Genomic DNA, 13191 nt, shown 5'->3' with positions numbered 1-13191 from the left:
TGTGGGGCAGACACAGGGATCGCTGGGGGTGGCCTGGCTACAACTTGCGCGTAACTGAGTGGCGCAAGCGCCGGAGGTGGCTGGTGGTATTCCGGCATGACCTCCGCGATTTCCTGTTGAATAGCGCGGCGTAAGGGAGGCAGCAGTGTGGTCGACGGCTGTTCAACATGCTGCGACTGAGGCAAGGTCAGTAGAGAAAGCTGGCGGGCAATTTCCTCGCGTACAAATGACTTGACCTCGGCGAGCAAGCCCGAGTGATCAGAAATGGCCGACAAGCCAGCGAGGTCGGCGTCGCGTGATGGAGGTCGACGGGTCAGCAACCGCTGCCGGCGCAGCTCCTCGTAGCTTTGACAGAGCGTGATCACCTCGGTCACGGTACGAGGGTTCTTGGCGAGCAGCATGGTGAAGGCATCGTCGTCGATGCCTTTCATAACGTGTCGGATCTTGTCAGACTCAGACATGGTTACGTCGGCCTTCTTGCACAAGTCGAGGACGTCTTCGATGTAGCTGGTAAACGACTCACCGGTCTGCTGAGCTCGTTCACGTAAACGCTGTTCGGCTTGCAGTTACGTACGGCAGGTCGGCCAACACGTTGATGATGGCAGTCTTGAAATCAGACCACGTGAGGAAATCGGTTGCGTGGTTGTTGTACCACAGGCTGGCCACACCCGCGAGGTAGAAAACCAGGTTGCTCAGCTTTCCTGCCTCGTCCCATTTGTTGGGTACGCTCACGCGCTCGTATATCGCGAGCCAGTCCTCCACGTCAGTGCCATCCGCGCCGGTGAATATAGGAGGGTCGCGGATGCGGGGGAACAGGAGCATGGTGTCGGTACAGGGGGAAGCGTTTGCTGGGCGGCGTCTTGAGGCATGGTAGAGGGCACGGTACGGGATCGAAGCGCCAGGGGCATCGAACGGACCGAAGCTGGTTGGACGGCGCAGCACTCTCCACCAAATTATAAAGGCGTTTATTGACGGCACTAGTCGACGAAGCACAACGGCGACAGTCAAGACAGAGCGCGGACTCTGAGCGCGAGGAGCGTGCTGTCAGAGAAGAGCCGAAGGGGACGACCCACTAGAGAGCGCCCGAGAGGGCAACCCATTACATAGACTTCCAACGCTTCGCTACAATATTATTATTCACTGTCCGGGATATAATGTTCAGAGACAGTCCCTGGTGTCCGCCCTAGCGCACCCTGACGATAGACCAATGAGCGCCTGCCCGGTGCGCCTCCTGCTTGCGTCGCCGTTTCTTAGCGCTCGTTCGTGTCCCATCAAGCGTGGACCAATGTCTGTTGATTGAAACCATTCTAACACGCCGTCGGCACCAGACATCGCCCTTGCAGGCGACGAAGGCACCAATTAGGTTTTTAAAATAAACGGCATTGCACAAACGGACAGACAGTGATGTCGCGTACCACGCAAGAGTGACTGTGTGTGCTGTGTTGCGTGCTGTCTTTCTCTCTCTGTTTGCGCTCCACCTATAAATATCCCCCCCCCCCCTGTTGCCATGCGTAGGGTAGCAAACCGGTTGTCCTGAAGTGATTAACCTCCCTGCCTTTCCTCCTCTACTACTTCTCTTCGTTAGTGTCAATGCGCGATGGTTAGTTTTTTAGACGTCCCAGTGCCCAGCCGATGTTCCTGTTTCACATAGAGCCCATAAAGGCGGTGGTCAGCCATGTTGGGGTGTAAGCACAGCTTGTCACGTGACTACACATAAAACGTGGTGTTCACGCGTGGACACGCAACTGGCATTACAAGCGCGCTTAGTTTTGACTCTGTCACTCTTGTCCTATTTGTTTTGTCTTTCTGTTCATGTTTCCTTCGCGTAAATTTTTCCAATCAGTAATTGTAAGAAGTCAAGACAGCGTCCTTTATTGAGACACTTGTAGCTTTTCGAATGAAAGAACCATGATCACCAATCAAAGAAAATAAAAAAAATTAAAAATCCTCGGAAACCTAACCAGTGTACATCAAAACAACAACAAAGAACTTCACATAGCCAGCTTAGACGTGCAAGAACAAACGTTCTTTATGAACTAGGTCACACGGTCTGCAGATTTCAAAAGGGCCCAGGACTAAAGAGGCATCTCAACCAATCGAACTAAGTATCTTCTTTCGATCAATAAAGCATCACTCTGTCTCAATGCAGGAAACAAACGGCAGTTTATTAGAACACCTTCACACAACAGTGTTCACATGGCTTCATACTGAACGCAGTTTTTCAAAACGCCTTGTTCGAGAACATTGCGCTACACGTTTTTCGCACTTGCATATCATTGCATTGTGCGTTTCAACAACCCTTGAAGTCCACTCCTGGTCAGTAGCCTAAACACAAGACTTCAGTCCTGTTGTGGCCAGTAGATTCAATCACACAAGTTTTTTTTTTATAATTATTATTATAGATGCCCGTTCGTAATCGTAACGCATCTATTGCTATCTACACGCATGGGAAGATTGCGCTAGAAGTTCGCAACGATGCCGCAACAGTTTCTCACTCATGGGAACACTTAGCGGTGCTAGTCGCTTAATAAATAAGTCTCTAGGCACGAAACTAATCTTCTACGGGATCGCTATATGTGTCTACCCTGTTTTCAACAACGCAGCCCCTACTAACACAAAAGGGAAACATTGTTCTTATATTAAGTAAAGTTTTAGGTGAAACGTTATGGCGTCTATAAGCTTCCCGGTATCAAACAGATGCTCAGAAACAGACAAGGTAAATTCGCTGCCGTTGTCTTGAAATTCGAATATTCCGCATTAAATAGATGTGTCATCAAAAGGTTTCCGCGGAGTGCAAGAGCTGTAGCTGTGTCCTTATTCAAATCTAATTGTGAGATCAAGCTTTCCGTCTTCTATGAAGCCGCCTTGAGCGAGCTTTCCTTTTTCTATAGTGAAGCTCGCATAAAAATGTGAAGTGCTCTCTCTGGACGAGGGAAGGATAGACATAAGACTACGGTGAAAAGGAAGGGACGTTTCAGGACGCATTCGTACCGCCTTTACAGTAACATTGGTGAACGGAAAGCTGGATTTTCCCGAAGTCTTACTGCCGTACATTTCAACCAAAATGGTCGGTGAGAAAGGCCACGCCCTAAAGATAATTTTAGTGAGCATGTCCTTGTGGAACCAAATATTCGCAACTGTGAACACTTTCTTGTATGCGCTAAGTACACTCGCGTTTCCCAGGATCACGTTGAGAGACGGAATTGTGGAAACACTGAAGCTCGGGCCACTGTCTGAATCATTGTTGGTAACAGTCGAAACCCATAGTTCATTTTCGCGCTTATAATTCTGCTGGCGCTGAACTTCCAGAAACTTCACTGTTTCAAGGAGGAACACTTCAAGCTTGAACGGAATCGACCTCTCCTGCATGTCCCACGGAATACCTTCTTCCTTTCCCAGAGGAACAGTGGCAAGGGGCTTCTCTGTTTCGCTAGATTCGTTATTCTGCTTGAAGAAATCGAGCGCTCTCTGCAGAGACTGCTGTTGGTCCGTCAGCTTCGAAGAGAGATTAGCCTCAACCTTGCTCACATATTCTTTCATCTTGCATACGGAGAATATTAGCGCTTCCACATGTTCCTGTAATTGGGCTGACAGACCATCTTTGAATTTACTTTCGGTGTCCCGAAGCATGCGCGCCAATAATTGCGACTGGGCCTGCACGTCTTGCTTCAATTCAGTTTGCGAGTCTCTAACTAGGCTTACCACTTCCTGCATTTCGGAGGCGTCATGCTGCCCTGACTGTTCAATGAGTTTCGTCACTTGGCTCTGAACTGATGACAGCTGATCACTTAAGGGATCTCTGACAAGCATCTTCACTTCTTCCAAGCCAGCGTTCAGTTGTTGAGTCATCGTCGAAATGATGTTCGACTCGATGCCTTTCATTCCACGCAGGCAACTACTTTCAAACGCACTGACTGCGCGGCTGATGGCATTCAAACGCGCGGAGTCCGGGCTTCTAGAGAATCCGTTGATTTGTGTCTGAAGAGCGGACAACTTTTCCAGTATTGCACTCTCGTAACAACTGGTAGATGGACTATCTTGCCTGTTCGGCTGAGCACTGCTTGCACAAGAAGCGTTCTGTGGGCATCTGGCAACATAGTGTGCTGCGATGTCTGTGCGCAGTATTCTTCGTTCACAGCGTAGACACTGGACAGCGTGGAAGGCGCATTCTCTGTCGAAGTGCAGCAGTACGGCCTCGATCGTGCCTACAAAGTCGCAGCCGTCAGCATCATTCCAGCAATGAGCCTGTAAGGTAAACGTAAATTGAAAAGATAAGCAGCTCAGTTTTAAAGCAGTCACATTAATTTGGTATAACCACAACGAAGAGCCAATCGAGACGTAAAAGTAACAGGACTCAGAGGTAACCGCCATGCACACAGTTTAAATGCGAAGTATTCGACGTTAAATCAGACCACGAGCTACCATTTAGTGTAGCCAGTGAAGTCCACATGCCTGGCTTACTCAGCATAGGGGCAAAACTTCTCAATATACACAAAGACATCGATCCACCTTGTAATGCTTGACTCAAAGCGAGAGTCTGGCATAGGCTGCTACTCGGTGGCTTCTTCGAATGAAATTTATTTCCCCTGTGCATGGGATTTGCCGGATTTTAACAAAAATCGTATTCAAACATTTTATTGCGAACGACCCATTTATACGTTTTATTACAAAGTACCCGCGCAGAACACGCATGCGTGTCCCCTCCCCCCTTTTTTTCTAGCTTTTATGATATGCTTCCATTACAACAAGTACTTCTGTTCTGAGCAAGAGCAGTATACTGTCGTCTGAAAAACAGACGGCAGTATACGGCTGACCATTTGCTAATGAAGGTCAACCAAATAGTATCGTAGTCCGTCCTGCCGCACAATCACCACTTTCTCGATGACTATTATAATATCTGCAGTTTGACATGCCAAAACCACGATAAGAACATGAGGAACGCCGTAGTGGAGGGCTCCGGAATTTTCGACCATATGGTGTTCTCTAACGTGCACTGACATCGCACAGTACGCAAGCCTCTAGCATTACTTCATGTAATACGACCGCCACGGCCGGGATGGAACCCACGACCTTCGAATCAACAGATGAGCACCGTAACCTGACAATGACTAACAGTCGAAGGCTGAGAAAGAGGATGTATCAATACAACGAGCAGCTGTGCTGGCGTCAAAGACAAATGAAAGCTAGGGAGAGGTAACGGGAGTTTACAAACCTAACCAAAAAGGTTTCGTTGCTTTAGAAAGTGGCTGCTGATGCATAACACTGACCTTGAGGTTGTTTTTCGTTTTGGCAGGAATCTAAGTTCTGGCACTCGTCTTCGCAGAAAGGCTGGGCGTCCAGGGGACAGACGCTTCCGCCATCTTGGACGACACACCCCGCCACACACAGCTCGCACAGAGCGTGCGAACAGGGCAGCACTACCGTCGTGCTCGGAATGACGTGACACACGCAGCACGAGTAACGACTCAACTTGAACTCGTCCTCGAACCGCGTCGGGCGCCAGTTGACGCCGCTCACCGAGTCGCACAGTCGGTGCAGAGCTGGACGCTCTCCGCGATCAGGCATGCTAGCAACGGCTGCAGAGGTTGCTCTGTTTCGGCCGTAATCTCGCTCGGGGCCGCAGGCGTTCACCAGAATCACGTGACTGCCGGTAGTGACGTCAGGTTGGAGTGGTTCCGTGGCTGCCAGCGCGGATAAGCACTATCTGCAGACAGCACCCTTGAGAAATGTAAGCGTTTCCCGCAGAGCGGAAAACGTCTACGAACGTCTACATGCGGCGCTTCCCGTTGCACATCGACGGTTTTCCGAACGCAACTGACTCACCCCTTTTGACACACACATCGGCAGTAGAATGCGGCAAATTTGCAATGTTATGAAGTGAAAATTCCTGCAAATCCTACGCATTGTGGGAATCGATTTCATGTGAAGCATTCCGCGAGCAGCTGCCTGTGCCATAGGTTTTTTTCCTTGAGCCAAGTGTTACGAGGTACATCGCCGTCTTTGTATAAATTGAGTAGTTGTGGGCAAGATATGCGTAAACTGGTAGAAAATTTTCCGTAGAAGCTCACGTGTCAACACGATGGCGGTTAGTTTCCCCCGTCGCCATCTACGTATGGTGGGGACACTTAACAGCAAGCAAGCAAAACAGCAAGTTGGGCCAGTTGGTTGGGACTCATTTTTTCACTCGGTTACAGCGCAACACACACGAGGACAATAGAAGGAAGCGGTCAACACACTGCGCCGTGTTGTCCATTTTCCTTCTATTGTCCTCGTGTGTGTTGCGCTGTAACCGAGTGAAAAAATGGATAACAGCAAGCAAAACATAAACATAAAATATGACACAACTAATTTTCTTGTGCACGCTAGTTTAAACACGGGCAAGGAAAATTGCATGTTTGCTTTTGACACCACCAATTACTATGCCTTAGGGCAGCCTTTCGAAATAAAAAAAAACAATAACACTCGACCACGGGCGCTTACTGCCGACAAAGCTTTTATTGTGCGTGCACAAATATATAGCTTATGAAAATGGGGGGGGGGGGGGGGGGGGGTTGAAAGAAACATAGGCGCAGTTTCACGTAGTACTGATGAAAAAAAATTTCGGCAGATCTCACGCGTTGTGGGAATCGGTCATGCGAAGCAGTCAGCGATTACTTCTGTGCTGCATTTTATGGCCATGAGCCACGCGTTACGAGGTGGATCGACGTGTTTTTGCAAGTGTAGTAGCTGTGTGCACATCGTGGGCTTACCAGGCACATCGACAACACTGGCGTTTAAAGGGTAACTTATGGTGCGACATAACGTCAGCCCTAAGGTTAGAGTACATATGTCAGTATCATCGAAATTAAGTGCACATTATGGTGCAATCATGTGAATATCATACGTAACGTTCGTTAATGTATTCCTCCGGGGTCGAGCAATGCTTCAATATAGCATGCTGAATCATTGAAATGCAAATCTAATTATTTGACTGTTATAAAAGCGGAGCCAACACTGGAACCACAGGCGTTAATCTGATATGACGCCTGTATCATAGGAGTACAAATGTAGTGTTTAGCGCGTTCTTGTAAAATTAGATGGCCAGCACCACAACGACAACTGACGTTGCACCGTCATTACGCCTGCGTAGGCTGTTCTTCCAAAGCAGTTTATAGGCCTGGCGTGGATCTGTGGTGGAATACTTGACTGCCACGCAGAATGCTTGTGTTCGATTCCGGCTGGGATCCGAATTTATTCTTTTCATTCGTCGGGTCAACGCTGCCGATGTCGGTTTCTCTTAACGCTCTCGCATTTGAATGACCAATGTCTGTTCTCGTCGTTCCTGGGTAGATATAAACTGTCAATCACCTGTGGCGCATACCCATAAACCGCGGCCCGTGGTAAACGGGTATGTGCCACACGTGTCTGGAGGAAAGGGTTTGACGACGTACGCGACAGCATTTCCACGTTATTCATGTCATGGCCCGACAGACATATTCGTCAACCCCACTTACCCTTCCATGCCTATTTCGGTCTACACCAAGTTAATGAGGCAATCAAGCGAGCACCCAGACGTAGGCGGCTAGACAGATAGATAGAAATGCCAGGCCTGCGCGGAAAGCGCAGCACAGTCACAGCGAAAGCTCGAAGGGCGGCATATCTAGAGCCCGTCATAAACTCTCTTGTGGATACTAATACAAGTACACTAGCAACGTGCCCACTACGCCACAAATCATAATTTTTAACACGACAGTGTTTTATGCCGGGGTCCACCAAGTACTTCCGTCACGGTTATGACGTTGATAAAATGGACGCCAACGGGTGAGAAAGAAAGAAACTAAGACAAAAAGATCTGCCGCTGGGAACCGAACCCACGACCTTGCGGCCGCGACGGTAAGCGCCCGACGTTCAACCGATTAAGCGAACTTAGCAGATGGCGGGCGCTTTACGAACGCACCTTATATCTTTCACACATTCTCTCTCGCACGGTGCTCTCTGTTGGCGGTGTAGGTAGGCGGGCGGAGCGGGGCGGTCTGTGAGAGGCAAAAAGAAGTAATGCGTCACGATCGACATTTACTAGCGCTTACTCCGAGATTGCGCGTGATATCGGAGGACATGGTTAAAGCGTCTCGATACCCGCGAGGGACACTTGCCACGCTGGCGTCGCCGAGGGAACCTAGACGCAGTTGCGTTCTTTGCCTTTCGCTTCGTGTTAGCCTGCGCCATCTCATCGGATTAGTGCAAGTTCCACGTGCACAACGGGGTTTGTCCGCCGCCGACTGCTTCGATTGCGAGAGCACCGACTAACAAAACTGCTGCAATACGCGTTGCTAAAAGGGCGCGATTTCGACGGGCGAATGTCGTGCCTTGATGGAGCGAGACAGAGGCCAGAAGGACGCACGCGCTTGCGGCTCAAGTTACGAACCTCTGCCTCCCGTGTTGCTGAAGCGCAGTGTGGTAGTGCATGCATGAACACAGGCGTCGGTAACCATTACTAGTAAGCGCACACCGTGGCCGCTTCTCTCCTTAATTGACGACGTTTTGAAGAAGTGCATATCGGGTACCAGTGTTGATTATGAGCTTGTTGATGTCATCTTTACGCACGATTCACAATTCGCTGATTCCAAATATATTTTCACAACTTCAGCTACCACAACGGTTTAATCATGATCATGGCGTTGGTCGTCGCGACGGAGACATGCCACTATGCGTCAACATGGGTGCATCGACGTCAAACGGTGCTATAGCTGCCAACACGAACAGATATTGTACAAGCTCTCATATATCACTACACGATAAGCGCAACTTCTGTGAAGACACGTTTCACTTTCGTGTTATACCGATTCCTATGACGGAGGGATCATCCATGTTTTTTTCCACTCGTCTTCCTAAAACAATAAGAGATTGGAACAGTTTAACAGACGACTTAGTAAATATAACGGATAATGATTTATTTTTGTCCATGTTGTGAAATTCTTCTTGCAATAACAAATGTACGTATACTACGTGTCTCGAAATTACATTTGGTGATCCATACTCATGTTACTCCAAATAATGTTATATTGATATTTATATATGTGTGTATATATCTCTGCAAGCGTTCCTTTGTTCTGGTTATGTTTTTGTTCCCCCCCCCCCACCCACGTAATGCCTATATGGCGATGTAGGTAATCTGTAAATAAATAAATAAATAATAAATAAATAAATAAATAAATAAATAAATAAATAACACACCGTCTAGAACGTCAAGTCCCCCTTTTTTTTTCCCCTCCCAAAGCTTGAAGTGTATACAATGCATGACACATGCCTCTATCAGCCGAAAAAAAACGTTTCACGAGACTCTTGCAGAATGTCTTTTCCAGACAGCTTCTGCTATGAGTGGCTTTAAAAAAAGAACATCACAGGAAGCAAAAACTAGCAATCCCTGCATTGACACTCAGAACACACAGAAAAGCAAGACGGTCGCGACGTTTTATTTTGCCTTTTCTTTTACGGCGCGAACTTTGCGTCTTTTCCGTAAACACACGGTGAAGACAGCGTCTTCTCCTACACGCTTCGTGTGGAGACTGCACGTCCTCTTCTCTTGACGTCCTGTCGGAGGACCGAGTCTTGTGCGACGTACGGGAGTGAACAAAGGCGGAGCTGCGACTCCCCAGACGTCGTGGCTGAAAGAAAAGAGCAAGAAAACAAGAGAACGATCTCGCGAGAAAAGAAATAGTAGAGCGACAATGGTCAATCCGTGCAGCGATACTGCCTTTTGAAGTGGCTGCGGATACGGACTTACAGTGGACACGCGGCACAACTCAAGTCAAGTTTCAAGTCAAGTCAAGTTTATTTTTCGTTCCGTCGTACAGAAAGGAGGGAGTGTGAAAATAATAAAAAAAAGTTTTGTATAAAAAAGAACTTGACTAATTCACAGCCCCAGAAAGAAAGCACAAAAAGAAAAAAAAGAAAAGCCGGAGAGGTAACAGCACCACAATGAAAAACATGACAATATGACACTTCACGGGCAGTGTGCTACATACAGCAAGGCATACACATTGAAAGTAGGAATCACAATAACGCATAGTTCCGGGGAAGATGCCTGAAGCGATGAAAAATCACTGGAACACGGGATGTCCCCGGAGCTAACGTTTCAACAAGTGGTCTTGACTGCCCACTTTTCGACGAAACCACTCGTCGAAACTTTGGTTCCTGCGGCACAGCGTGTTTAAAATTTTCATTTTTTGGCTTCGTATAGGAATGGCAGACAACGCTCTTTGCGACGTCTGTGGTATCGAGGAGACTGCAGAATATCTTCTGCGGCAGTCCTCGCTACGCTGTGCAGAGGCGATCACTCGCAATCACTCCAGCTCGCCTGGACCACAGACCGACGTCGCTACCAACTATCCTCGAATGTCCTCCAGAAAAGTACTATGCACTTAAGTACGCGGTCAGTATTCACTCCGTCAGAATTCCAGCTGCTTCAAACTGGTTCAAGTTCACTCCGTCAAATTGCAGCTAGTTTAAACTCGCCTGTCACATACGTTCGCGATGCCATTGCACAAGCCGACGCAGCACGACAGATTGCCCGAGAAACGACTCACGACATCCCAGGCCTTTCGAAAAGACCTGCATCATCGCCGGCACCGGGATGTCTGTTATGCACCCGGTTCACTTGTCAATATTGTGTACCCCATGTCGTCGCATCGGTCTCTCCGAAAAGTTATTTCACTATGACGGACCATACAAAGTCCTGCGCCAGGTAACTGATCTCACATACGAAATACAGCGAGTCGTCGATTCAATGCAGACAACGCCACCACCATCCACTGTTATGCACGTCGTAAGACTGAAACCGTATGTGCCGTATACCTCACTACTTCCGCGACAAGCGCCTAGTCGACGCTTTTACGCCGCGGGGTGGTGTAAGAAGGCAGTGGTGGGTTAGTGGCACCAGGTAGTAGAGGGACCCGCTCTGGAGAGTCGACGACGAAGTGCCAAATGAACATGCCATTTTTTAAATGATTTTTTATGATTCAGCATTGTGCAAATTATCTTCTAAATTTTAAACTACGATTTCTGGTCACTCCCCCAGAGTAATATGTGCATATTGTTGATGGAAGAACAAACAAACAACAAACAAGCAAGCAAGCAAGCAAACAAACAAACAGGCTCCAGTCCGCCATTGTCTCAGCCATTGTTTCTGCTTGTACCTTATCTGTAAATATACGTTTCCTTTAACACTATGGACCTATTCTGAAACTGCCTTTTAGACCGTTTTATAGGCCGGAGGTCGACCGGGATTCACTATTTGAGAAGAAAATTTATTACTCGCTGCTCATGCCACTAAATAAATCAACGCCAGTTCCAACCTAAGTGAGAGCTAGCTGCATGAACTGCGGAGCGTCGATGCGACTGTTTTTCCCTTGTGTTTTTCTGCTCTTTTCTGCTTTCTTTTGCTCTTTCTTTTGTTTCTCTCCTCTTTTTGTTTGTTGCGTGTGATTATGTGGTATTTTATATCATTTTATGTTCTTTCCTGTGATTACCTGATTTGTTTCGCGATTATATCTTTCCTGTTCTATGGTCCCCGTTTCCACTGCTTTTATGTTGTTTCTCCGAGCCCGGTGCGTCTAACTCACGGCGCTGGCATTTCGCCTTCGCTTCTCTCTTCCGTAGATTTTGCTGACAGAAAGCGCTCGGTAAAATGCCATCTTTATTCCAGCCAAAAAACTGAAGAGTATTACGCGTTTTCCTGCTCTTCCTTTCAACACGTTTTAAAGAATTCATTTTCTATTATTATGCATTAATAAGTATACGTTTCTTTGATTCGCGTGCGCGACGTAGGGTTAAAAAAAACTCGATATAGGGTTAACAAAAACTCACAGGGTTCCTTGTGCAATCGCCTAAGACGACTGGAAGGAGAAAGAAATCTTTTCTTCTCAGACAATAAATATAACCTCTCCCTCCTCCTTCCCTCACACCCCCCCCCCCCCCCAAAAAAAAAAGGAAAAAACATGGTTGATCCCTCCGTCATAGGAATCGGAATAACACGAAAGTAAAAGGTGCCCTTATAGAAGTAACTGAATGTTTACTGTACATTGATATAAGAGAGTATGCACAATGTATATTGATGTCTGGCAGCTATAGCACCGTTTAACGTGGATGCACCCACTTGATGATTGGTGGTACAACTCTATCCCGACGACTAACGTCCATGTTAATGATTAACAAGCCCTTGTGGTAGTTATTGTAATTAACGGTGAAAACGTAATCAGAGAACCAGGTGTGATAGCCAGAAAAGCGTCGCATATTAGACGCAGAAACTTGGTCGCCATTCCTGCGGCATGTTAAAAATGTGATTGAACACCACGGCCGAACTAGAGGGAACGCAAAGCGCGTCGTGCCACCTCGGTACCCTGGCCGCAATATTTCTCGGGGGCGAGCGCGTATGCGGGAACGCGATGTTACAGCCAGGTGAGGCAGGTGCGCGTCGCAGAGCTATTTTTGGGTTGATTAGCGTGATGCTATAACTATGAGCGAGGCTGGCGCTTTTACGACGCTTTAGGGAGCCTACATGAACGACAGGCGGTCATGTAGGCTCCCTACGACGCTTGGGTTAAGGTCGCCACCTCGCGGTGTGTTAACGCATTGACAAAATTGCATTTCTATTGAAAACGGGCCGAATGGGACGAACGTGTAATGCGTTGCAGGTACTAATCGAGGAGGCCACAGTAATAATGAATTCCTTTGGCTTTGCCGCCTGCATTTGGAAAACTGTGCAAGGTCTGCGTTGCCTTCCGGAGCAACGTTTTTCATTTTAAAGCGCTCGCACTCTTTGAAGGGCGGCAAGACATCGATGTCGCAGAAGATTTTTGTGCGCGGATCGCCAACCAAAAGACTCGTCCAGATTCTCCAGCCCGCGGTGACGTCCCCCATTCCCGTGACTGCCGATGGACCTCCCTTTCACAATGGAGGAGCTCGAGGCGGCACTAGCCTCTCTGCAGGCGTTCTACCACTCCGGGTCCAGATGGTATACCATATCGAGCCTTGTGCAACCTGGGAGGAGCCGCAAGGAGAGAATTGCTGAGCCTCTACAACTCCTCATGGCAGGATGGCAATGTTCCCGACGACTGGAAAGTGAGCCGCTTGGTGCCTCTCTTGAAGCAGGGCAAATCGCCCCTCGAACTCGCCTCATACCGCCCAATTGCACTAGCCAGCTGCGTAGGAAAG

At 48.0% G+C, this 13191-nt stretch overlaps 1 protein-coding gene across 1 annotated transcript; it reads right to left on the bottom strand.

Annotated features, from left to right (window-relative positions):
- Positions 1–4157: 4157 nt before the first annotated feature.
- On the bottom strand, positions 4158–5635 carry LOC125760060 (uncharacterized). The gene is made up of 2 exons (XM_049419702.1): positions 5268–5635; positions 4158–4245 (listed from the first exon to the last, which is right to left on the bottom strand). Exons 1-2 carry the CDS (start codon positions 5563–5565, stop codon positions 4229–4231), a joined length of 315 nt encoding a protein of 104 aa, XP_049275659.1. The 5' UTR covers positions 5566–5635; the 3' UTR covers positions 4158–4228.
- Positions 5636–13191: the final 7556 nt, after the last annotated feature.

Source organism: Rhipicephalus sanguineus, chromosome 10 (assembly GCF_013339695.2).
Source record: "Rhipicephalus sanguineus isolate Rsan-2018 chromosome 10, BIME_Rsan_1.4, whole genome shotgun sequence".
Taxonomy (NCBI): Eukaryota; Metazoa; Arthropoda; class Arachnida; order Ixodida; family Ixodidae; genus Rhipicephalus; species Rhipicephalus sanguineus.
Note: the sequence above shows the minus strand (reverse complement) of the source record. Positions and strands in the feature narration are given on the sequence as shown.